This window comes from Delphinus delphis, chromosome 2 (assembly GCF_949987515.2).
Source record: "Delphinus delphis chromosome 2, mDelDel1.2, whole genome shotgun sequence".
In the NCBI taxonomy this organism is placed as follows: domain Eukaryota; kingdom Metazoa; phylum Chordata; class Mammalia; order Artiodactyla; family Delphinidae; genus Delphinus; species Delphinus delphis.
The window spans coordinates 47800153-47827156 of record NC_082684.1 but is presented as its reverse complement, the minus strand read 5'-3'; the positions used below and the strand labels follow the sequence as shown (position 1 = coordinate 47827156).

The 27004-nt window shown below is 43.2% G+C and overlaps 1 protein-coding gene and 1 pseudogene across 7 annotated transcripts in view; both read right to left on the bottom strand.

Annotated features, from left to right (window-relative positions):
• DDHD1 (DDHD domain containing 1) overlaps positions 1-972 on the bottom strand; it is a 90979-nt gene extending 90007 nt beyond the window's left edge. For all 7 annotated transcript variants that reach the window (XM_060004548.1, XM_060004543.1, XM_060004545.1 and 4 more), the window contains exon 1: positions 17-972. In XM_060004548.1, the coding sequence (XP_059860531.1) occupies positions 17-869 (853 nt within the window). In that variant the 5' untranslated portion in view covers positions 870-972. The remainder of the gene's footprint in view (positions 1-16) is intronic.
• A 259-nt stretch (positions 973-1231) lies between these two features.
• The window catches only part of LOC132417827 (nuclear cap-binding protein subunit 2-like), a 38484-nt pseudogene continuing 12711 nt past the window's right edge, over positions 1232-27004 (bottom strand).

The window sequence follows — 27004 nt, the reverse complement described above, 5'->3', positions numbered from 1 at the left end:
CCGGCCGGCTACTCACGGTTCCAATACACCGGGTAGCATTCTCCTTGGGTCACATCCACCTCGTAGAGGCCGCCCCGCACACACACCCGCTCGATGTTCACCAGCTCCTCCATCTCGCGCCCGTGCCCGGCAATGCGCGGACAGAAGCCGCAGACGCGGTCCTCGGCGTCGTCCTCCGCGGAGCTGGACGCCGGCCCCGCGGGGGAGGCCGGGCCGCCCACATGGTCGCCGTCCGGGTCCTGCGCCCGGGCCCGGGCCCCGGTGGCCTGCGGCAGGGTTCGGAAGGCGAGCTCGATGCGGAACGAGTCGTAGCCGATGAAGGGCTTCCAGGTCTTCTTGTCCTCCTTGTAGAACCAGCGCACCTCCTCCGGGCCCAGCTCCGTCACGACCTCGTAGCGGTGCCGGGCGGCCGCGCCGCCAAGCCGGGTACGCTTCCTCTCCCCGGGCCCCCCTCCGGTCGTCCCGCCGCCCCCCGAGTTCGTCGGGACCAGCGGCGACTGCTGCGGCGGGTGCAACGACGAGGAGCTGCCGCCGCCACCACTCTCGCCCTCGCTGTAGTAGCGCAGCGAGGAGCCCGACTCGGCCGAGCTGAAGTCATAGTTCTCGTCACTGAGGCAGGGGTCCAGCGTCAGGTGGTGGTTGTGGTCCTCCGCTCCCGACGCCAAATGCAGTCCGGGCTCCCCGCGCAGCAGGGCCAGGGGCACCTCGTCGTCGCCCGGGTCCCCGGCGGGCAGGTGGTCGAAGCAGCAGACGCTGCCGCCGAACGCCGGCTGCGCATCCGCGCCCAGCTCCCAAGCAGTGGCACCGCCGCCGCCGCCCCGGCCGTTATGCTCGGGGTTTCGGGGAGGCCCGTGGCCCGGGTAATTCATGCTGTGGAGATGCAGCCGGCTGCCCGGCCCGGCGCCGAGCCGTGGCCCACAGCGCTTCCGCCACACATTCAACGCCGCCGCCCTCTCCACCAGGAGTTTTTAATCTTTCAAATCCTGACCGGGGCTGCGGCGGCAGCGGCGGCGGCTCCGCCCCCACCGAGGCCCCCGGCCGCCGCAGTCGTGTTCCGCCGCCCGCCCCATTGTCACGCAGCTCGACGTAGGTGGCGCTTGGCCCGGAGCCCTGCCCCGCCGGCAGCGTGTGCAGTCCCGGAAGTCCCTACTCAGCCCAAGCAGTGCGGGATCCGCGCCTCTTGCCCTTCCCGCCGCGGGGGAGGGGTCAGCTCATGATTCCTTAATTCCCTTCACCTCCTCTCCCTTCTCCCTGCCGTGCTGCTGCTTCGGACCCCGCCCTTCTGAGGGTCAGAGTCCAGGTGTGGAGAAGCTTTAGCCGACTCATCCTTGCAATGCGGGTCTCGAGCCCAAAGGCTTAAGCTACCCGTCGAGAGGGCCCTGGGAAATTGGATTCTCCTGACACTGGATTTGTGACCTTAGGCCTGCCTGCAGCCCCAGCTGGACCTTATCAATCACCTGGTTCTGGTCCCTCCAGAATTGTCGGCCTACGCGAGGGCACTCCACCACTTGCCAACTGATTGCTTACGTTGTGCCACCACTCCCACTCAAACCCAAGTCTAAATCTCCCTTCATATGCCATTTCATATTACTGCTAGTCTTGCAATACTTATTTCCTGTTTTCTCAACCTCATTGTAATGCCCCTGTTGGAGACCAAGTCTATATGTCTCAATCTCTCCCACACAGTGGATGCACCGTCAATGTTGATTATAATGGTGTCAAGCACAGCCAGTTGTGATAGATTACTGGATTGAAAACCAGAAAACCAGGTTCTAGACTTAGTTTTGATAACTAACCACAGGCTGGTCACTTAATCTCCATCTGTTTGGTTTCCTCATCTGTAAAATTAAATGATTATTGGACTAGATGCTCTCTTAAAGTCTCATAGCAATGGAATTCTGTAACCTTTTTGTAAAAAATTAATATTTATTTATTTATTTGGCTGCGCCAGGTCTTAGTTGCAGCACATGGGACCTTTTTAGTTGCGGCATGCAGGATCTAGTTCCCCAACCAAGGATAGAACCCTGGCCCCCTGCAGAACTGGAACCTGTTCTCCATGCATCTCTGATTCTGTAGCTTATTTCCTGGGATCAGGTTGAATGCTGAGGCTCCCCTATGCGGTTCTTTTATATTACAAAAAAAGTTTTATAAGCCAATCACCCTATGTTAAAAATCCAGAGAAAAACAATCTCCAATGTCAGTATTCTCAATTCAAGATCAGACAATATTCAGTTTCTTTTTCCTCCATTTGTGATGGAATCAGATTGATAGAGCATTTTTTTCTTGCTGCTGGGATCTAACCTGTCAGAGATCGCCATTATTTAAAACAGGACAGTCTGGGACTTCCCTGGTGGTGCAGTGGTTAAGAATCTGCCTGTCGACGCAGGGGACACGGGTTTGATCCCTGGTCTGGGAAGATCCCACATGCCGCAGAGTAACTAAGCCCACATGCCACAACTACTGAAGCCCTCGCACTCTAGGACCCCCGAGCCACAACTACTGAGCCTGTGTGCTGCAACTACTGAAGTCCATGTGCCTAGAGCCGGTGCTCCGCAACAAAGAGAAGCCACAGCAGTGAGAAGCCTGCGCACAGCAACGAAGAGTTGTCCCCGTTTGGCGCAACTAGAGTAAGCCCATGTGCAGCAACGAAGACCCAACGCAGCCAAAAATAAAAAACAAAACAACAAAAAAAGGACAATCTCTAGCTTGTATGTGTTTGAAAAAAGGCATTGCTTCTCATGGGCAGATACAAAACACTGTTGGCAGTCATGGCTTGGTAAGTAGAGCGTAGGCTGGATTTCTGCTCCAATTTGTGCCCTTGGCTGGATAATCTTACACAGTGAACAACCCGCCCAACTGGACACTGCAGCCCTGACTCAAAGCACATAAGATCAGAGCCCTTGTTTCTGTTTATATTGCTTTCTGAGTACCTGCATGTCAATTTCTTCTCCAGTCTTTCTGTGGACAACTTTCAGAATCTGAAATTAGCTCTGAGCTTTGATCTATTTGCTACCCATAACAGCATTCATTCTACAGTGTTTTGATGGTCACCTATGTGCCAGGTATCTCTGTGCTAGGTTCCAATACAAAAGAGAATGGGAGAGACTCAGTTCCTTCTTCAAGGACATTATTGCCTAGTGGGGGATACATACAAGTAAACAGATACATTATAGTACAGTGTGCAAAGTACTATAAAGGTTATTTAATATACGGGATATCACAACTTTTAAAATATCTCTATCCCTTTAGGTTTCTTGATGGACTACCTGTACAGCTACCTGGTCAGAGTATTTTCCTCTGTAAAAAAAAAAAAAAAGAAAAAAATTATTCCCTTCCCTGTACTGAATGAATGTTCCTGTTGTTTAAATGTTGTGCTTATTAGGTTATGCTGAGAAGATTATCCTCTTGGGGACCATTGCCTAAGGCCACAATTTTTTAGGTAGCATGATCTTTCTTGAAGAAAATGTTGATCCTCAGAGATGATGAACAAAATCACTATCCATTTGGCAGGAGCAGGGAACCTCAGGTTCTCTCCTGACCTCACTATCTTGATTTAGACCTCGGTGAGGGCAGATATCAATCAGTATTTGTGGGAGTTAGTTGAGATTGCCTCTGTCTCTTGGAAATGAGCTGGGACCAGAAGGACAGAGCCATGTAGCCAACCTCAGGCTGACAGTGAATAAAAGATATTTGAAAGTATAATACCTAATTTCACATAACCGTATGTGTTTATTTCATTGTTATTCCTTAGCCATATCAAGGCAAAAGCCACAAAGCTGCTCTATTCAACGTCTTCTGCTTTAAGAAGTCATCTTTTATCTGATTCTTCCTGCTACCACTATCCTACCTTTGCTTTCTAGAGCATCTTTTCAGATCACATGATCCTGACAAGAGGGGGAAGGGTTCCTCTATTCCAGTCCCAACCTGTTGGAACAGGTGTCAGGTGGGTCCTCACCACTCTACATTATTAGTGTATGCGATTCACACAGCAGTATCTGAACTTCCATGGTTGTATGCAAAGCATTCTATTTTTTTTTTTAAATAATTACCCAAGACCAAGCCTTCTTCACATAAGCCAAATAAGTATGATCGATTCAGACTTTTGGCATTTGTGGACCCATGCTGCTGCAATAACCAGGTGGATGTGGAGCCAAGCCTGGAAAGTTCTCATTGGCTGGGAGAGAAAAAGAGGCAAAGCCAGCTGGTTTGTAGTATAAGAGACTGAAGCATCTCATCGGCACATCTTGCCGTGCTCCATTTACTATTTGGCACATGGCAGGGGCTATCTAGCAATAGCAGCCATCTTCCCCTTGCCGCCTCTCAAAAGTTACATGGTGCAATTTTGTGCTACCCTTCCCTTTTCTTCTCTCTCTCTCTTTTTTTTTTTTTTTTTGCGGTACGTGGGCCTCTCACTGTTGTGGCCTCTCCCGTTGCGGAGCACAGGCTCCGGACGCGCAGTCTCAGCGGCCGTGGCTCACGGGCCCAGCCGCTCCGCGGCATGTGGGATCCTCCCGGACCCGGCACAAACCCGTGTCCCCTGCATCGGCAGGCGGACTCTCAACCACTGCGCCACCAGGGAAGCCCCCTTTTCTTCTCTCTTAAAGGTTGTCCCTGTTGTCCATTTTAATCCATTTTCACCTGTGTAAAAATATTAGGGTTAGCCTTATGCCATGTAATTTATTATGAGCCAATAACCCACACCTGCACCTGAAATGGCTTTGTCCAAAGTATATGGCAGAATATTTAGAGTGAAGAAAGTCATATAACAATCCCCTCCGTCTGCTGTATATCCTATTTGATAAGCCATCTGCTACATTTAAATTTTTTATTTTAGGATTACTATTTATTTAGTTTCTTAAAATGTGAGTGTCTTAGTCTCAGGCTGCTATAACAAAATATAACAAACTGGGTGGCTTATAAACAACATTTCTTTCTTATAGTTCAGGAGGCTAGTAAGTTCAAGGTCATGGTGCTGGCAGATACCGTGTCTGGTGAGAGCTTCCTGGTTCATAGATGTTGTCTTTTCATTGGGTCTTCACTTATTGGAAGGGGCTGAGGAGCTCTGTGAGGCTTCTTTATAAGGGCCTTCATGACATAATCACCCTCCAAAGATCTTCACAGATGAAGATCTACCCACCTAATGCCATCACCTTGGGGATTAGGATTTCAACATATGAATTTTGGAGAGACACAAACATTCAGACCATAGCAGAGAGTGTCTTTGGTCACAGACTAAATGGAATGATAACCTAGCCTGAAGCAGGAAACATTCATTGAACCTGTATAAGATGTCTACAGAGTTTCAGGCATTATCCTAGGTCCTGCAGTGAAGCATTCAACTATCTAGAGGTATCTTTAAATAAACCCAGAATGCCAACTTTTTAGTTCCTGTGAGGAAAATATTGATAACTGTAAGGCCAGAATGACCACAGGAGTCATTCTTTCCCTAAAGGCAAATCAAAAGAGGAAGCCAAGTTACAATCAAAAAGGTAGCTAGGCAAGCAGAAATAACGTAGGAATACATAATGAATAAAGTCGTTCATCCTTTTGTTTATTCTTTCAACAAATATTTATTGTCTAGTGCTATTTTGCTGATGGTTTGTTGTTTTTATGTTTAACTGAAGTCACACTTAAGAGGTAGAATTATTAAGTGCATCTACTTAAAGATTTGCAAGAAGTCTGCCCACAAAACTGTACTTATCAAAACATCATAAAATTTTTTTTTATATTCCTTCTGGAAATAAAGGTCAATGGTATTGAAGGTTTATATTCAAATGAAAGAAAATGTAAATCAATACAATATTGATGCTCAATGGAGGCAGCCGCAAAATCCTCAGCTTGTTTGTATCAGAAAGAGCAGATTTAGCTATTTCCCTGAACTTTCATTATAGAAAAGTGAATTGGACCATAACCATAGGCTGCTGTGAGGTCTGCATTATGCATGCATTATAGATGCATTTGATGACGTTTGTGCTTCAGGGTTCTTTCCTATCTCACCCTGGGGCTAAACTGAAAATTTAGTATATAAACTGGAAATACAGCAGTTATATAGTATATAACTCATATGGGCCTTCAACACAAAGTAATTGATAAGCATAATATTAGGCTGAGAAAGACTTAAAAGCAGCATCATGTATGTGTATAGTTTATTCTGGTTTTCATATAACAAGAGAAAAAGGAGAGAAGAAAGAAGTCATGTTTCAGTAGGGATTTCCATTAGAGCAACTCTGGGTAATTTGCAGAGTGTTTCAAGGACTGAGTGGCAGAATCGATTCACTGTTTTTGCAACTGCTGCTTAAGAGTGTTTATCCTTACACCATAAAGTCAGCATTTCAAATATAAGGTTTCAGTTTGAATAATATATAATTCTAGACTCACAAGCCCACAGATAAAACCTCTTTCACAACTTTCCGACCGGCTTTTTGACCCACACTAAACAGCTGTTAGGGTAAGGTCATTGATGAATTAAAATGGGATGGTAGGAAAGCAAAGTTCTTCAGGAATACAATCTTCTTCAAGATTTAACAACTTGCATTTTGAATACAAGAAACGAGTAACAACGGACTTGCCTTTACACTCATTATTTCTTCACTCCTTATGTTTGATTAGTTTGATTCAAACTAATACTTAGTCATCAGTGAGAGCATACAAATAGTCCCTCATCTAAGTATTCATATTACCATGCTTCTCAAGTTAGAAAGGATAAACCTTGATCACTCATATAACTGTACTTCCAGGTTAGAAACTATAATCCACAGGTGCTCTTGAGATAATTTTAATAAAGGCATAGAGGGACAGTGTATCAGTTCCCTAGGGCTGCCATAACGAGTTTCCACAAACCGAGTGGCTTAACACAATAAAAACTTATTCTCTCATAGTTTTGAATGCTAGAAGTCCAAAGTCAGGGTAGGTTCCTTCTGGAGACTCTGAGGGAGAAACTGTTCCATGCCTCTCTCCTAGCTTCTGATGGTTGCTGGCAATCCTTGTTTTATAGCTGCATCACTCCAATCTCTCCCTCTGTCATCACAAAGACACACTTCTTCCTTGTGTATTTGTGTTGCTGTGTGTCCTCCCCTTATAAGGACACTAGCCCTTGGAGTTAGGTCCCACTCTAATCCAGTATGACCTCATCTTAAGTAATTACATCTGCAAAGACTCTATCTCCAAAAAGGGTCACATTTTAATGTTCCAGGTGGACAAGAATTTTAGAATATGCAAACACAAGTGTTTAAACAACTTTGTTGAACATATATATAAACAATGATTAGATTAATTTTTACTTGGAGAACTCTTGTATATGTAAATTAAAATGGTAGGTGTAGGGCTTCCCTGGTAGTGCAGTGGTTGAGAGTCGGCCTGTCGATGCAGGGGACACGGGTTCATGCCCCGGTCTGGGAAGATCCCACATGCCGCGGAGCGGCAGGGCCCGTGAGCCATGGCTGCTGAGCCTGCGCGTCCGGAGCCTGTGCTCCGCAACGGGAAAGGCCACAACAGTGAGAGGCCCACGTACCGCAAAAAAAAAAAAAAAAAAAAAGTAAGTGTAAAATCATAAATACAGACGCAGGAGTTTCAACATTCCAAATACTGAAAAGCATATGGTACAAAGAAGATTTTGCAAAATGTTTACTACAGTAAGGGCAGTTATTCATTACAAAACAAAAATGATATTTGCAGAGGTTGCTCCAGAAAAAGTGGCTTTTGACTCATTCGGCCATTTCCATTCTCCGCCCATCCAATTATCTGTTCATCTTCTCACCTACTCAAAAAGAATTTAAGGTGATCTCTAGAAGTGCATTCAAAGCAATGAATATAAGTGAAAAAAATTGGATAAAGGGGAAAAGTGAGTTTAGAAAAATAAGAAGTCAGCAAATAAAACATACAGGATAAATTCTCATGTATTTGTGAAGTAGAGATGGACCACAGTTTGGCTCTGAGCTTTCCAGTATATTAGTTATATGATCCATGGTCTTGATAAAATGAAACAGTTATTGATATCTTTCTTTACATACAAACAAGGAAATAAACATTATTTAGCAAAGGGAATTACTTATTTTCATCTTTAGAATTTTAGATGATAAATATATTATTGTAGTACTTTACTATGGATATTCTTTTCCGAAATTTCTCAGAGAAGTCATGGGTTTTCTACAGAACGTTTTGCGGGTTGGGCAATGGGAGAGAGTATCTTTCCTAAACACTTACAGAGACATAGTACTAGAAAATACAATTCAAACTGTATTATCTCTGTTTTGAAAACAACACAATAAGAACAAACAAAACAAAAAAGTAACCCAGAGTAGGAAGTATCTTGGCATTGGAATAAAAATAGCAGAATGGTTAAATAATCTATTGTACATCTGTGAAGCTATGGAACATTAGGCAAAGAGCAATTAAAAAGAATGTATTGGCACAGAAAGGTCTCCAAGTTGTATTACTAAGTGAAAACAACAAGTTACAGAAGAATTATCTGTGGTTTGATTGCATTTTTACATTAAAAACACAAACCCACACTCTATATGTGTATATAGACACGTTTGTATATATTCACCTACATCTGTGTCAATAATTGGTAAAAGTTTGAAAGGATAAGCTGCAAATTACCCACATAGTTACTTCCGGAAAGAAAATAAAGTTGACCTTAAGTTCTATATTCATTGAACTTTATATAAGCATACATTTGTATGTTACTTGTATAATTGAAAAAGTACTGTACTGATATTATCATCTTTCTCATATGGTCCCACCAGGGGCTTATCCTGTGTAAGTTTTTGCTCAGTTTTGATGGGAAGGACATTGCAAAGCTCAACCTGCTTCAGAATATTGATATTTCTTCAACAGCCTGCCATGGTGAGTCCTTCCTTCCTACCTGGTCTGATATACACCCATAATTTGAGGCACTTTCTTGAGTTATATAATAAAGGTAGGTGTATTGTTCTTGTATATGTACCCTTAAAGTGTGCATAACTGGTATGGCCAGGCTTTTCACTAAGTATAAATGAGGTCATATTAAGTTTTTAATGCACAAATTATTACTTAAGCTCCTACTGACTGGATTGCTAGTCAAACATTTCCCAAATATTTTCTGGTTGTCCCCAAAAGGATGGCTTACATCTTCTCACAATCTGTTCTGTCCACTACAATAATCATCCTCGCCCACCACATTCCATTTCTACTGCTCTGGTAGCACTGTGTCTACCCACGTGTTCTTACTGGCCTCCAAGTATCTTGAAGGAACCTCACTGTCACCTTACTAATGGCGCCATCCTCTCCTGATATTGGCAGTAGCTTTGCCAAGTTGCTGTCTTCAGACTCTCCCCGAGCCTCCACCATCCAGGTGCCAGAGTAGTGCCAGGCTGAGCTGGGAGGAGAAGAGATCAGCCCTCTTCTGGGCTCTGAGAAACACCTTTCACCTGAAACTTAGAGACTCTGCCTAGAGTCACAAAGCTTCCACTTCAACCTCTCCCTTCAATTTCCAGTCCCTAGGGCCAACTCTCAGTTCCCTTCTTCTTCCTGTCTTTCCCCTTCCCAACATAAAAGATGAAGATAAAGCCTGGGGTCAACTAGCACAGAACAGTATGTGCTCAGATTGGAACATGTAGCATCTGTGGTCAAGTTAATACACGAAAAAGGTCAAGCACCTTAATAGCTTCTCCCAAGAACAAAGGAATAGTCTCCGCCGAAGGCAAAGAAAGAAGTCTCTGCTTCTGGGTACAAAAGAAACTACAACTCTTATATGACGACGTTCTCACTTATACTCACTGTATAGGAAAACCCTCAACTTTTCCCCTTCCTCCTGTTAGGGGAAAACCCAGTTCTTCCCTACTGCCTTTTTCTCCTGTGTGTCTCCTTTACCTCAAACAGAATGCTTCACTTCTGACACTTCTGGTCACCAAATGTGTGGAGGTTTTTCCCACACCAAGAAATTCTCCATGACACCAGCTGGGTGTCCTACAATTTAACTAAATTCTGACACTATCTACCTGGAGATAGTGTCAGATCCTGCAGGGCTCAGTCCCACAAGCTGCCCCTCCCACCGCACTTCAGATGCCAACTGAAAGTAGTAGGTTCCCAGGTTACCCACCACTTCTGTCTAACTTGGCTGCAAATGCAGATTTCCACAATCTCTCCTAGTTTTAATTTGCTAGAGTGGCTCACAGAACTCAGGGAAACACTTACTTACTTTTACCAGTTTATTAAAGGATATGATAAAGGCTACAGATGAACAGCCAGATGAAGAGATACATAGGGCAAGGGATGAGGGACAGGGCCTAGAGCTTCCATGCCCTCTCTGAGCCCACACTCTCCCGGCACCTTCATGTGTTCACCAACTGGGAAGCTCTCCGAACCGCATACTTTTGAGATTTTATGGAGACGTCATCATGCAGACGTGATCTATCAGTAATTCCATTTTCATTCCTTCTCCCTTCTCAAGAGAATGGGGGGGGGGGAGGGGGCAGGGCTGAAAATTCTAAGCTTCCAATCAAGGCTTGGTCTTTAGGGTAACCAGCCCAGCCCTCATCCAGAAGCCATCCAGGAGCTGAATCAGAGTCACTTCATTAGAACAAAAGACACTCCTATCACCTAGGAAATTACAAGGGTTACAGGAGCTCTGTGCCAGGAGCTGGCAGCAGGGACCAATATGTATTTTCTATTGTCTCCCACTCACCCAGGTTTGAAAAATCTTAAGGCCCAGGCCCAGCTAGGGCATCCTGGGTACAATGGAAGTTCTGCCATCTGGAAGGAAAAAGATAGCTTTTTTCCATTAACCCAATAAAGTCACAATAGTTTATCAGATTGGTAAAGGCACAAAGGGTTAAAACTCTTAAGACCAATCAATGTCAGTGTATGAAAGAGTTGGAGCCAGAAAACACTGGATAGTTCCATATGAATCTGGTAGAAAACAGGAAAGACAGAGGGTAAGAGGAAAAACTTCCAGAAAGAGATTCTAGACATGAGTTGTGTGGAAGAAAAACTCTGGCCCTATCAATTAAGTGATAAATGTTTTGACTTTCTAAATTCACCCATAAGTTAGTATCATCAACAAACTGAAAAAGTTGTCATAAAGATGACTGACATAAGATTATAAATCTTAATAGATAAAGAGATCCTATTCATAGATTGGAAAAACTAACAAACCCCTGTCAAAAAACTGGGCAGAAGTTATGAAAAGAAAATTAGCTGAAGAGGGAAAGACAACTTAAGAATGGTTAAAAGAATTGGATAAAAGGTTTATTTGGCACATTAACAAAACCAAATATAAAGTGAAACAATACTTGCATTCTATTTTGTGCCAAGCAAAGTTTGTTTTTGCTAGATCACAGAGGCCCCTGAGCCAGTACCACGCTCGTGAGGCTAGAATTTATTCTGTAATACTAGGAACACACAGACTGTTTTTTTAGTAGAAGAGTAACATCATCTCAGCCCCTTCCCTCTTTTTGAAAGGAAGATTAATTAGTCAATGGAGTATAAGATGGATTAAAGAAAATGAGATTGCCTATCACAATTGTAAAGATGAGGGAACAGTTCTAGAAATGATCTGCACAGGCATGTTGTTGGAAATCTAGCTGTGGCAAAACCCATGAGAAAGGACTGAATTATGCACTGACTTCTTCCATCCATTATACTGTCTCTCAGTAGAACTTGCTGCTTGATAAGTGATGCTAATGTATCATGAGGCTCTGTATAAGTGGATATCACACAAGAACAGCCCAGAACTCATTTTTTTCAAATTGAACAGAGGTGTCCTTTTAAAGAAATTTTGTCCTTCCACAAAAATTAGGAGGCATCAGCATCAAGAATTAGGGGATTTCCATTTTCAGAAAGTCCTTTTCTTTTTTTTCCTTCTCAGTGTCCATGACCCACGAGGAACAGTTTTCTAGGCCTCCTTTTTTTTTTTTTTTTTTATTGCGGTATGTGGGCCTCTTACTGTTGTGGCCTCTCCCGTTGCGGAGCACAGGCTCCGGACGCGCAGGCTCAACGGCCATGGCTCACGGGCCCAGCTGCTCTGCATGTGGGATCTTCCCGGACCGGGGCACGAACCCGTGTCCCCTGCATCGGCAGGCAGACCCCCAACCACTGCGCCACCAGGGAAGCCCTCTAGGCCTCCTTAAAATGGCTATGCCATCCATTTTTAATCGTCCTACTTCATTGCAAAGATAGCCTACCTTAATTAGGCTTCCTTAAGTTTGCCTTCACTTCAAGAATAAAGAGTTTTCAGATACATATTTTAACAAATACTGCAACCTTCTTAGAAGATGCCCTTCCCCAAATGAACATAAATATTGCTTCCTTGTTTCAAAGAAATAACAGAACAGCAATTCTGTTTGATTGGCAATAACATTAAGCAAAGCCCCATTTTCCTGTCTAGATTTCTTCTGTTTACTTCCTATGTTTTAACTATGTTCCCCACAGCTCACCAAGGACACGATGATGCAATGATGGCTTACCCTTTGCCCAATGGAGGCTTGCTGTCATCTGGTCCATCAACTGTACTCAAGTGACTAGAGAACCAGTTAACTGTTTTTTTTTTTTTTTTAAATATTTATTTATTTAATTTATTTATGGCTGCATTGGGTCTTCGTTGCTGCGCGCGGGCTTTCTCTAGTTGCGGCGAGCGGGGGCTACTCTTGGTTGCGGTGTGTGGTCTTCTCACTGCGGTGGCTTCTCTTGTTGCGGAGCATGGGTTCTAGGTGCGCGGGCTTCAGTAGTTGTGGCACGCGGGTTTAGTTGCTCCGCGGCATGTGGGATCTTCCTGGACCAGGGCTTGAACCCGTGTCCCCTGCGTTGGCAGGCGGATTCTTAACCACTGCGCCACCAGGGAAGCCCCAGTTAACTGTTTTTGTTTTGTTTTGTTTTGTTTTAATAACTGTTGCATGGAAGTATTTTTCAGAACTTTTCCAGGAAGAGCTCTGGGTTTGGAAAAATAATATTTGGGCTCTAGTAACTTTCTCTTTCTTTCTGTAGGTGGGTGCAGTTGGCCTTGTGGATCCTGGAAGTCCTTAGCAGGGTCCTTCATAGAAATGGAAAGAAAAAATTTGGTACTATTAACAGAGATCAGGGAAAGCATCTGTGTTTCAAGATATAGAGTGAATAGTAGCATATGGGAATGAAGGAGTGGAACAAGCATGGGACAGGAAATTAGGAAACCAGGATTCTAGACTTAGGTCTGCCACCAGCTAGACATGTGACCTCTGGCAACCCTTTTAGTCTCACAGGGTCTGACTTTTCTCATATGCAATAGGAGGAAATAGAGCTAAGGTTGTTTCTAGCTATGATCCTCTATGATTATTTTTCTTACCCCCAAATTTGGTGTCTATGACTACATAAGACTTTTGGCTCTTTTGCCAAATGGGGGCATAGGCATGCCATTATTAGCACCTACCAAGATGTAAGCAATTACACTGATATGTTATGTTCACCCAGAGGGAACTAAAGCTATTGAGATAGTGGGAATGTCCCGCGGGTTGGGGGAACATTGGATGTGGCTTAGTAACTGCTTACATGATCTTATGTATTCTCTCTCTTCTCTATGCTTCTCTCATTTTTTCATTCTTTTCTTACCTTATTCTTGTGTTTTACAGTGTTTTATATTCCTCTCCCAACTCTGACCCTTTTCTTTCCTTTACAATATTCAGGTTTCAGTGCTCTTGCAAAGGAATTTTCAGAATTCAGGGTCTGAAAAAAATGTCATATTGTAACTCTTGCTAAACGAAATATAATCCTGGCCAACTTCATGCATCAGTTCACACTGGGCAAAGCCTCTGGAGTGTGCGTGTGGGTGGCGCTGCCCCTACACTGGGGTCCTGGGAGAGGATCCTTATACTTGTCATCCAAGTACAAGGGCCATGTGACTCCCACGGCATGAGGTAGAGGCTCTCGATTTGCTTCTGTCCATGTTAACCTTATGCCCTATCTCCTTGTTTTTTTGTTTGTTTGTTTGTTTGTTTGTTTGCGGTACGCGGGCCTCTCACTCTTGGGGCCTCTCCCGTCGCGGAGCACAGGCTCCGCGACGCGCAGGCTCAGCGGCCATGGCTCACGGGCCTAGCCGCTCCGCGGCACGTGGGATCTTCCCGGACCGGGGCACGAACCCGTGTCCCCTGCATCGGCAGGAGGACTCTCAACCACTGCGCCACCAGGGAAGCTCCTCCTTGTTTTTTAAAAACACTTTTCTCTCTGTTTAAATTGCAACTTCTATTAACCAACGTAGAGTGTACCCATTTCGGGCTACATATGCAGTTATGCAAGGGACGTTCCCTCTTTTTTCTCTATTCTGCCAGGTGGTCAAAATTCATCTCAGGGTCTGAGTTCTGGGGTGCTCACCTCTGCCAGGCGCCAGACTGGAGGTGGGGAGCCGGGACATGTGTTTTATGTTGTCATCATTTAGCCATCCTGGCATCTGCCAAGATCGTCAGCTTTCCTCTCTGATCTTTGATGGTTGGCCAGTGGGTCACTCTTGTGTCTCCCTTGTCCCGATCTCAAGGCATCTTCAGGCCTGCTGGTCCTCTCTCAGTTGTATGTTGGGCATTGTTCAACTTGAAGGCCACAGTGGTACATGGAAAACTCTGCGAAGCTGTCTCAGGCACTCTGGGCAAGGGGAGACCTTGTGCAGCCATTTCTACTCTCCCACGCTAGGCCAAGTGGGCAAAGGTGAAGGACCTAGCAGGCTTCCTAGGTCCCTCTGGAGACAGCAAATGTAGAAGGACTTACTGCGGGGCCCAGGGAAGGGCCTAGGAATGCCAGGCACTACTGAGTGGAGGGGTGGGGGAGGGGTAGAGGGGTGAGAGTAAGGGGGAGAACTCTAGGTTAATATCGCAAAATATTATCTCACTACATCAATATTAATGAGTCTATATTTAATCCTTGATTTGGGGCACAACAATAGTAAACCTATAAACTATTTTGACTTTTTCATTCTAAAGATGTAGCTAAGGTAGGATATTGTATTCAAAAGTCCAATGCTGTCCATAGTAACAGTGATTTAACAAAGGGTTGATGCTGCCTGGTGCTTCTGTTTTCCTTTTCTTCTCTCTTTTTCTGTCTTTCAGTGCTTCCTCTTCTGAGTTGCTTCTGCTATCTGATTTCTTCTGTTCCAGGGGAAAAATGAGATATTTCATTCATGCTGAAAGTCTCTGTCCATAGGAGTATTTAAAATTTTTAAAAGGGTAGTAGAGATAGGTCAATGTTTAACACAAAGGAATGTATCACCATAAGTGGAATTTAAGATAATCATAGGGGAGAGATTTTTACCTCTTTTTCACTACAGGAGTGACCATTCTATGGTTCAGGGGAAAGGAATGGGTACTCTCTCCTCCCTCTCTGAAAGGCGGGGCAAATCAGGTAAGGGAGGAAAACTCAGATAAAAGAGCAGCCCTGGAGGCAGAATGAGCTGATGTGAGGGAGTATCTGCAAGGCTGTATGGGGCAGAATTGCAAGGCTGCTGTCAGAAGGAGCCAATCAGAGACAGGCAGGCATGGAACCTGGCTGGTACACTGGAACATCAGGATGGGTTGAGAAGTACCGGTGGAGGCTGAGGGCTTCCCAGGTGAGGTCTAAAACTCAGAATGAGAAAAGACGTTTGCTTTATGTGGTGCTTGGCGTTTGTTGTGGGCTTAAAGATACAGAGCCAGACTGGTTAGTGATCATGACGAAAAGATGAGGGAAGTAGACTCTCTTTAGTGTTCTTGGAAAGTCCCTACCATGCAAATGTTCTGTTTCCTGTGTTTTGTAATACAGTCAGAACTTATTTTCAAGAGCTGGTATTTGGCATATTCCATAAGTACCAAGCAAAGTTCTTAATATAATGGCTTTCAGATGTATCTTATTACCTATATTCTCTGCAAAAGTTGTAAAAAAATGTCTGTCATAGTCTTTTGGGATGCCATTACAAAATAACCATAGACTGGGTAGCTTTTAAATGATGAAAATTTATTTCTAACAGTTCTGGAGTCCAAGAAGTCCAAGATCAAGGCCCTGGAAGATTCAGTGTCTGGTGAGGGTCTGCTTCCAGGTTCGTAAATATCCGTCTTCTTGCTGTGTCCTCACATGGTAGAAGGGGTGAGAGAACTCTCTTGGGCCTCTTTTATAAAGGCACTAATCCCATTCGTGAGGACTCCACCTTCATGATCTAATCACCTACAAAAGGCCTCATCTCCTAATATGTCACATTGTGGGTTGGGATCTCAACATATGAATTTTACGGGGACACAAACAATCAGTCCATAACAGAGTCTTACTTCTAAGATCTTCCAGTGTAGCTGGATCCTTTCATTTCAACTTTGGCCCAGCAAAGTGGGCCAGGGTCAGTACACAAGGAATCACCTAGAATATTGTCAGGCTCCCACAGTCTGGCCTGACCTGCCCACACCTGGTTCAGTGTCTCCTTACAAAACTTAGCTTGTCCCAATGCATCTGTATCTGTTTAGTCAACCCTCAGCTGATTGGCTGCTTATGATTCTGGACTCTGGCACCAATCTCCTGCTTTCCTGACTGCAGCTCTTCACTCTTGGCCAGATCTGGATGCATGTGCCAAGGTCTAGGGCCACCCTTTGGTATATTGTTGTCCAGACATGAGGACCTTGATTAAATTTATTAGTATGACGGAGGGCGGGATTGGGAGTAGAACCCAAATAAATACATTTAAGCTATAATTGAATTTCCCCTACTTGTCTTCAGTTATTGAAAAAGATACTATACTTGGGATGCTAATTGTAATCCTACAAAACTTCTTTTCAATAATTTATTTGTAGTCCTATCATCACTGATAGTTAGTTAACTAAAATAAAACAAATAATAATTTTTTTTGCTTCCATTTTTCTGGGTGACAAGCCAGCAGAATACACCTTTAGAATCAGGTTCTTCTTTTTTTAAAAAAAAATTTTATTTATTTATTTTTAGCTACATGGGGTCTTTGTTGCTGTGCAAGGGCTTTCTCTAGTCGCGGCGAGCGGGGGCTACTCTTTGATGCAGTGCGAGCACTTTTCATTGCGGTGGCTTCTTTTTGTTGTGGAACACGGGCTCTAGGCACACTGGCTTCAGTAGTTGTGGCATGTGGGCTCAGTAGTTGTGACCCATGGGCTTAGTTGCTCCACGGCATGTGGGATCTTCCCCAACCAGGGCTCAAAACCATGTCCCCTGCGTTGGCAGGCAGATTCTTAACAACTGCGCCACTAGGGAAGTCCCTAGAGTCAAGTGCTTCTTAAGAATCATTAGCAAAAGGGATTATTGACTGAAGGCTGACGAACCTTGCTTGGGAGACTCTGCTGAGGTGAGGTGAGAATTAAGATGAATCAACTTCAGACCAAGGAGGAAATGGATATACTGAGTTAAATACACACACTATTCCTAGCTGTAGATTTTGCAAAATGACAGGAGCTAACAAGCAAGCCAAATACTTAAGAAACCCTGATGGGGCTTCCCTGGTGCCACAGTGGTTAAGAATCCCCCTGCCAATGCAAGGGACACAGGTTCGAACCCTGGTCCGGGAAGATCCCACATGCCGCAGAGCAACTAAGCCTGTGCGCCACAACTGCTGAGCTTGTGCTCTAGAGCCCGCGAGCCACAACTACTGAGCCCACGTGCCACAACTACTGAAGCCTGTGTGCTTAGAGTCCGTGCTCCACAGCAAGAGAAGCCACCACAATGAGAAGTCCACGCACCACAACGAAGAGTAGTCCCCCACTCGCCCAATTAGAGAAAGCCCACGTGCAGCCACAAAGACCCAACATAGCCCAAAATAAATAAATTAAATTAAAAAAAATAAAAAAAGAAGAATCCCTGATGGCAGGACTTCCTTGGCGGTCCAGTGGTTAGGACTCCATGCTTCCATTTCAGGGGACGTGGGTTCGATCCCTGGTCAGGGAACTAAGATCCCACATGCCATGCGACACGGCCAAAAAAACAAAACAAAACAAACAAACAAGAGTCTCTGATGGTGTGGTCCTTTCTGAGAAACATTTCAGGACAGAGGTTAATTAGAAAGTTTCACAAACACAGTCAAATCCTGCCGAGAGCAGTCTTACATTACCCAGAGGCTTACTCAGACAGCAAGAGGTCCATTAGCACAGCGGACAGAGTCTGAGCTTGGGAGCCAGACAGGCCTGAGTTGAAGTTTTGAGCCCTCCAGTTTACCAGCTGTGTGCTCTTGTGTGAGATGAGCAAATCTTCTTCAGCTTTGGTTTTCTTCAGCCAGAAAACAGGGATAGTAATACTCATCTGAGTGATTAATGATAATGCATATAAATCTGTTGGTCGATAAAAGACAGCTTTTATCTCAGTGAAGGAAGGTCAAATTGCAGTAGCCCATGAAGCTTGTTATCTGGTTATGACAGATGAAATGCATACATTCCTGGATTCGAAGGCACAGCTCAGAGTGGTTTGTGATTGCCAGCATGTTCCACAGAAGCCTGTTTTTAGACTTCCCTTATTTTTGCCAAGTAACGATAAATGCTGATAGAAACTGTCACTTGTCACATTCCCAGAAGCCACGCATCTCCCTTATCTCTCTGTTCCTCTCCAAGGAGGCTGTCAGGGAAGGCAGATGAAGAGTTCAAACAAGGGAGACACTGAACGAACGTGCGTGCTGCTTTGGCATCACTCCTTTGCTTACTTGTGGAGACGGGCCAGGCGTTCAGAGCTAGCTGGAGGAGCCCAGATAGTTTCACAGTAGTGGATACTTCCACACATTCGTTTTAAGGAAAGGCTGATATGTTTGTATGATAAATATTACCCCTTAAGTGTGGTTATGGCCAGAGTTACTCACAGTTTTGTTTTGTTTTTAAAATTTACTTATTTATTTATTTCTGTCTGTGTTGGGTCTTCGTTGCTGTGCGTGGGCTTTCTCTAGTTGCGGTGAGCGGGGTCTACTCTTCGTTGTGGTGTGCAGGCTTCGCATAGCGGTGGCTTCTCTTGTTGCAAAGCACAGGCTCTAGGCATGCGTGCTTCAGTAGTTGCGGCATGCAGGCTCAATAGTTGTGGCTCACGTGCTGTAGAGTGCAGGCTCAGTAGCTGCGGCACAGGGGCCTAGTTGCTCTGCGGCATGTGGGATCTTCCCGGACTAGGGTTGGAACCGGGGTTCCCTGCATTGACAGGCAGATTCTTAACTACTGCACCACCAGGGAAGTCCATTAATCACAATTCTAATCTGCAGTGCTGCAGTGTAAGCAAATAGGGGGTCCTGGGAAAGTGTCCTGGACTTTTCAAATTTATCTTAAGAGAATGTGTAGACCTTCTGGGTGTTATTGCTGACACGAATTCTCACTTCCGTACTACATGGGTTCTCATCTCCTTATTTAATTACCAACTTATTTCAATATAAGGGTTTACCTCCTACTAGTGACCATCAAGGTGACAGCGATTTCATAAAGTCAGGCGTGGAGACAGAAATGAGGTTTGTGTTCACTCGATGTCGTCCACTGTCTTTCAGTCAGTCATGTATGAATAGTTTGTTCATTCAGTGCCTCCACTGCTTCAAGTCGAGTGGCAGAAAATATCAGAATCACTGTCACCACAGATATCATCACCACTGAGTAGTATTTATCATAAATTCACCACTGCACGATACCAAGGCAAGACAGATAGGCAAAATAATTGCCCATGAGTCAAGCCTGCTTAACAGACAGATAATTTCACAAATTATCTCCAGACCCTAGTGTAAATACCCAAATGGATCTTTGTTAATTTGCAACAAAGATAAGTTATGTAGATAAAGGGGCAGGAGAGTTGGTAATATTCTAAGTTATTTAATTAAAAAATATAGTTCTCTATCCTTTTACCTTAAAGGTCTTCAAAAATGGAAAGTGGGAGATAGGGTACTATAGTTTAGTGATTTCTAGATTTTTTTTTTCATGAATCAGTTAAATTTAAAAACAAGAATTGGAGGGACTAATATAAGGATATGAACTCTTTTGCAGATTTGTCAAGTGAGGAAATTAAAAATGAGATTGACTATAAACTATTGTTATCATTTCATGAAGAAAGACATCTGAATACCAAAATAAAAGGGTGGATATCATTTCAGAATAAGGAATGGTCTTTCAAAGTGAATAACAGTGAACAAAAATTATTAAACACTTATTACGTGCAAGGTACGTTCTAAGCCATTTGAATGTACTATTTTATTCATACAACCTTGTGAAATGGATACTATTATTATTCCTATTTTACAGATGAGAACATTGAGGTACAAAGAGGTAATGTGTCTAAAGTAACATAGTAAGGGGAGACTTTGGATTCATTTCTGCAGAGTCCATGGTTTTAAAAACTATGTGATAAGTCTTGGTAAGCCCTCACAAAGATTTAATTTTACTAAAAAAAAAAAAAAAGGTTACATAACTTATTTTTCTAATTTTGATATTAACAGATGAAAACCTGGTCACAGATCTGCTCTTGCCTGAAAATCAGGTTATCTCTCAAGGAAGGGGCAAGAGGTGGGTGGTGAGAGTAGGGGGCCAGTGTAGGCTTTGGCCTGAGCTCCATGAGGGGCCTCAACTTTAGACTTTTGATGCTATCTTCAAATATTGCTCTACCTGTAGACACAAAGAGACACCAACTTGTTTAAAAGACAAAAGCAGTCATTCACCAAACTTCTTTTTACATACCACCTGTAGTGCACTTGGAGTTGACTTTTTTCCAAGTCAAGTGTGCAAATTATTTTGTGAAAAACACCATTCTGACATTGAAACTCTATTGTGAGGGAGACAGTACTTATTTCCCACTCCTCATATTTCCACACAGGGATGGATGATCCATTGCCTTGCCAGGAGGAATAGGCATGTCAGGACTCCTTTTATCTTTTGCTCCCCACCACCAACTCCTCCCCCAGGGAGATGGGATAACTTGCCCCACTGGGGGCTTAGCTTGGCTCTGTGCCTTTTGGGTTTATCTTTCAGAGCCATTCTGTCTCTCGGATGCCCACCTCTTCTGCTCTTCTCTGTGGTTCACTCACTGAGGCATCTCTGCATCTGAGGTCTGCTGTTTCAGAGTTGGGGTAAATTCACTCTGGGGAGGGTCTTATAAACCCCTTTGGCTTCATATCTAAACTCACTTTATCCAGTCAGCTTTATCTGTTATAAAGTTAACAGATATTTATGTTTCTGTCTCGGGTTTTATTTCTTATTTGGTTGCAGATTTTGGAAAGGAAGAAAGGAGCTCTTATTTATTTAGTTCCGAAACTCCAACACTGCGTGATATCATACAGTTGTAAGAGGGAACTTAGAAGGAACCTTAAGAGGTCATGTGGAACCACATCTAAGCTAAAGACTTCTACAAAATAATCATCCTTAGCATTTTTCTTAGCACTTACTCTGTGACTGGCACCAGATCACAAGCCTCTGCACTAATGACCTCATTTCATTCCTATGCAATTGTATGCGATGGGTACTATTGACACTGTCACTTTACTAATTAGAAACTTGAAGCTTGGAGAGGTTAAATAATATGCCAAAAATTACAGAATGATTTGGTCACAGAGCCCTATTGAAGGGTGAGCCAGATAGATTCCTTCCCAGCTCTGCAGAGAGAAGACAGATATGGAACAATTAACCAAATAAATAATTGATAACAGCTGTGAGGAGTGTCATGCCCGGTGCTGAGAACACATAACCTCTAGTCTGAGGGTCAAGGAAAACATTCTTGCCTGACAAAGTGAGTTCAATTGTGAGCCTTGACGCTGCGTAGGAGTTAGTGAGGCAAAGGGGTGAGTGGTTGGGTGGGCTGGGAGTCAGGAGGAGGGGAGGGCACTATTCCAGGAAGAGGGTACAAGAGCTGGGAGGGTCTGAAGTGAGAAGAGGTGTGGTAGTCAAGAGCTGAAAGGCTGCTACAGGGAAGGTGAGGGAGGAGGGAGCACCAGATGAGGTTGGAAAGCCAGGCTGGGGTCCTGGTAGGAGATCTGCAAGCCACACTAAGGATTTGGGATCTTAGGATCAACATGATGCCCTTGAGAGGTGTACTTAAAGGGTGTGACAATGGCGACCATTTCTCTCTGTACCAACCCCTATTTCCAAGCTTTGAATTCTGACTCCATCAAAGAGAAAATTCCTATTAGGTGCTAATCTCTCTTCAACACCTTTTTTTTTTTTTTTTTTTTGCCATGCCACGCAGCATACAGGACCTTAGTTCCCTACCAGATTGAACCCGTGTCCCCTGCAGTGGAAGCTCGGGGTCTTAACCACTGGACCACCAGGGAAGTCCCCCCCCTGTGGCTTTTGATGAACAGCTCATCTCCCTCTTAATAAGGGGCAGCGTGTGAGAAGTCTGTTCAATAGTTCTTAGCCTTGGTCTTCTGATCACCTGAAAACCTTTTAAACATTCTGATGCAAGGCGGCACTCAAGCCCAATTAAACCAGAACCTGATTTAATTGGGAACCAAGGCATCTGTATTTTTCAGACACAGCAGCCTCTGCAACTGAATTTAGCAAACATCTATTAAACCCTACTGATCCTAAATACAGGCGCTCTGTGAGATGCCAGGTGTACAAAGCTGCGTAAGCATGAACAACAGTTAGCAGCTGTGAACTATTCCAAAGCTGTCACTGCTGCAGTTGCTACAAAAGCAAGCAAGCTTGAGCAGCCCCAGAGATCAGACAGCAATGAAAAGAATCCTTGAAGTCAATGAAAATAATCAATCATGTGGTTGCGTATCCACAGTATCTCACCTGTTTTTTTCAAAGCATCACCACTTGGAAGGAAACCCCAGAAATGAGGAACTCAGACTGAGGAAAGGTGGCTGATCACTCTCCCGTGCCCTGTGTGAAGATTCAGAGCAGTCAAGGCAACCTGCTGCTTCAATTGCTTCCCCTACTTTTGCCTTGGAGAATTGGCCGGAGGAAGGAGGCAACGCATCATGTATTCAAACATTTATCGAGCACCTACTTTGTGCCTGGCAGTGCGCTAGGCATTGAGGCTACAATGATCCTCCACATTTCCTGAACTCAAGTTGCTCACAGAAGACAAGGGATCCAGGGACGTCCCTGGTGGCACAGTGGATAAGACTCTGTGCTCCCAATGCAGGGGCCGGCGTTCAATCCCTGTCAGGGAACTAGATGCCACATGCGTGCTGCAACTAAGAGTTCACATACCACAACTGAAGAGCCTGCAAGACAAAACTAGGACCTGTTTTTTAGTTTATTTATCAAATAAACTAATAAATTTTAGTTTATTTATTGATCTGTGTGGAAAAAAAGATTATAAACATTCAAGTGTTTTGGAAAATAAGGAATCCATGATGGGTCAAGACAAAATTCTATACCTGAATCATGAAATCATAAACCTTCACGGTTTGCTATTTATGCTACGGATTTTGGAATGTGTTTTCAGAGAACAGCAATGATTTCTTTTTCACTTGCTTTATGTATCCTCTAGCATTGTGTCAGACACAAAAGGGTATTTAACAAATGTTGTTTTGATTATGGTTAAATCCAAGCTAGAAAGGATACTCTTTCTTTTTCTTAACAAAGTTAAGAAAAAAAAGAGAGGACATTCCAGTATGAAAATAAGCCAAGTGTTGAGGCCAATAAAGTTTGGACAGTTTTAAAACAATATAGAATTATGTCTCATTTCTAAAGCTCTGGGGTAGCCTACATGTATAATGGCCTCTGGGAGCTTGAAATTCTAAGGTTTCAATCCAAATAAGACAGGAAGGCATCTTTTAAAAATAAATATCCAAGTTTTTATTGAAGTGCTTTAAGTGTTTCTCTTACTTGGCTCCACTTTGAGATAAAATTAGAAAAAAATAAAGATATATTTCATAGCCTTGGAGAATCTTAGAAAAGGGAGGAGGGAGGATCCAGAAGGCCATCCAGAATGACCTTGAGAGCTTTTTCAGAACATACCTGCTGGTCTTGGATGGGGTGATCTGGAGTACAGGAGCTAGGCATGGGAGACTGGGCATGGATACTTTTAAGAAACTCTCCAGAAGATTCTAGTTCAGAACACATATGAAGTCCAGTCACTCTATTTTATAGATGAAGAGACTAAGACCCAGAGATTTGAAGTGAGCCGTTCAAAGTCTCATAGCTCGTTAGTGACAGAACTTAGTATTGTGTCTTCTATTATATCACATAGATTTCCATATTTCAGCTAAGGTTACCATAGCCTCAATTCCATTGACACAGCTCTATAAATAATTTTAAAGTATTTTTTCTTGGATGTTGTATAAGAGGGAAGCTTAGCTCTGAGTGGACCAGTATGCCTAATCAGAAGCAGCAGTTAGGAGGTAAGATCATAAATGCCTCAAAAAAATCACTTAAATTAAAGACTGGGGTACACTGGTGCAGTCTCTCAGGATGTGGAATTAAAAGGAAACTGAAAGATCATTCACTTGGTTTAAAAAACAGAACTATTTATCACAGTACAGTCTCTTTTGCTCTACTCTGACTTTTGAAATGAAATATACATAGAGTAGTTAAATAAAATTTTAAAAAAACATAGCATTGTGTATTAAGAGCACATTTAAATTTTTCCTTATCATATAATAATTTGGTATAAGTACCTTTTTCCCCCCACCTGCTGCTAATAAAATCTAAGATACTTTTAGTGGAATAAGTCAGAAAAAGAAAGACAAATTCCATATGATCTTACTTATACGTAGAATCTGAAAAAACAACAACAAACAAACTCATAGGTACAGAGGACAGACTGACGGTTTCTGGAGGGGCAAAATGGGTAAAGGGGTCAAAGGTACAAACTTCCAGTTATAAAATCAATAAGTCCTGAGGATGCAAGGTACAGCACGGTGACCACAGTTAATAATCCTGTGTTGTATATTTGAAAGTTGCTAAGACAGTAAGTTCTAACCGTTCTCAACACAAAAAAAGGTTATAACTCTGTGTGGTAATGTGTATTAGCTAGACTTACAGCGCTGATCATTTTGCAATATATACCTATTTTGAATCATTATGTTGAACACCTGAAACTAATACAATTTTAATTATCTTAAACATATAATTATATCTTAATTAAAGATATTTAATCTTTAAATGTATCAATTATATCTTAATTAAAAAGTTTAAGATACTTTTCCCTCCTTCTCAGATTTAAGTATGATCAGAAACTTGTATCTAACTGAACTAAATACATATTAAGTGGAAAGTTTTTCCACAGTTTGGATTTCACACACATTCTTACTTATATCTGTCTTGAAATACTCGAGACTGGTATGCACAATGCTATTTATTCTAAGACTAACTATAAATGCAGGTCACAGTGGAATTGCAAGTATGTTTGTTCCAACAGCTCCAAATTATAAGGTGAGCAACCTGTTTTTATGCTCTTTTTCTCTGGCCTTTCTAAAATTGCAAACTGCCCAGCTAGCTTAGCCCATGGGTAAGCTGATAACTGGCAATATGGGTGGAGGTGTCTATGAGAGAGGTGGAAGAGGAATAGACAAAGTTAGAAAAGGGAGTTCCACTGAACTACTAAGGGTAACAAGTTACCTTACTATCACGTCCCAGTTCTTATTCGGTAAGTAGCCCTTTGCTTTCTTTGGTCCTATGCAGCTATCTCTCTTTTTATTTCTTAGAGAGACAATGTTATACTACTAATGTTAGATTAATCATTCATAGTATTGTAAAAAGCACTAAACACCAGGTGACAGAGGGCAAAATTTCCAGAAGCTCAAAACCTTAAGAAAAAAAAAGCCATGCAATGAAATTATCCACAATTCCCTCCTCAAAATGTGACCACTTCCAGACACTGACAGAATTTTGCCCATGCCCTCCTAATGCCACAGGCCATCTTCTACTTTGTGCTCTTAATTCCACTGTGCAATATAAATGCATTGTGGCCAGTACATTTAGACATCTGCAGCTCCCATAGCCCTTAATCTGGTACCTTGTGCATAGTAGGCACTCATAAAGGAGTATCAGAACATTCCATCTCTAAGATCAACCTAAGGGGAGGGGAGTCACTACCTGATAAAGGATGTGGCATAAAATATTCATGTGAGGCTTGAACGTACCAGTTTCATTAAGGAACTATTCTCACATTACATAGCAATCAGGCAGATGCTTCAGGAGGGAACAGGTTTCTTTCAATTGTATGTCATGTCATGGGACTTTGAAAGGAGATATACCTAGTGCTTTAGAAAGCTCTTAAGAGAAGCTCCCTAACTCTCTCTAGGAAAGCTAAAAATAGGAAGGATGAAGACCACAGTGAAAACCATTATGGAGGCTCTGCAATGTCTCTTACAACAATGCCCCAATTTGACAACCTCTCAGGGGCAATATTACCTGACTCCAAGAGTCAACTCCTTGAGAATTTCTTCTTCCGTGGTTTTCAAAGCTTGTTTCCGAACCAACATGTTGCTCGGACACCAGCTAGAAATGTAAAATTTTTGACCATCCTGGGACCTACTGAATCAGAGACTCTGGAGTGGAGCCCAGCAATCTGTTTTTTAACAAGCTCTCCAGGGGATCCTGCTATAGGTTAAACTTTGAGAACCACTGCTCCACCCAGCACCTCCCAGACTGCTGTGTACCAGTGGCTCAGATCACCTGGGAAATCTCATTTGGGCTCTTGGACAGTGGAGATACTGAATGTTTGTGGGGGGAGGGGGGAGGAAGAATGAGACTTATAATCCCTTTTTTGTCCTATCAAGATAAAAATACCCCAAAGGTCTCTCCACAAAAATAACACTTAAATTATCAATTCTAGTCTTAATAGGGATTTGCTAACTCAGCTGAGAGCTGGAATAGAGTTTGTTTGGACACTGTAAGTCGATTTGGATGGACTGGGCTCAGTTAGCCTGAGTTGACATTTATCTTCTGTGATGGCCATGAAGGAGGGTTTAGTAAGATGATCTACAGTATATGAACTATTTTAAGAGTATGTTTAATTTACATAACAAAAAATATCAGAGCTACAAGAGGCCTTAGGAACTGATTGTTTTTCTGACCTCCTCATTTTACAGAGGTCTCACAGAGGTGATAGAGGCAGGACCAGAAAGTGAGTTGTCACCATTCCTAAAGAGAGCTTGTTCTAGGGATTCTAATACACTATATGCAGGGCCAGG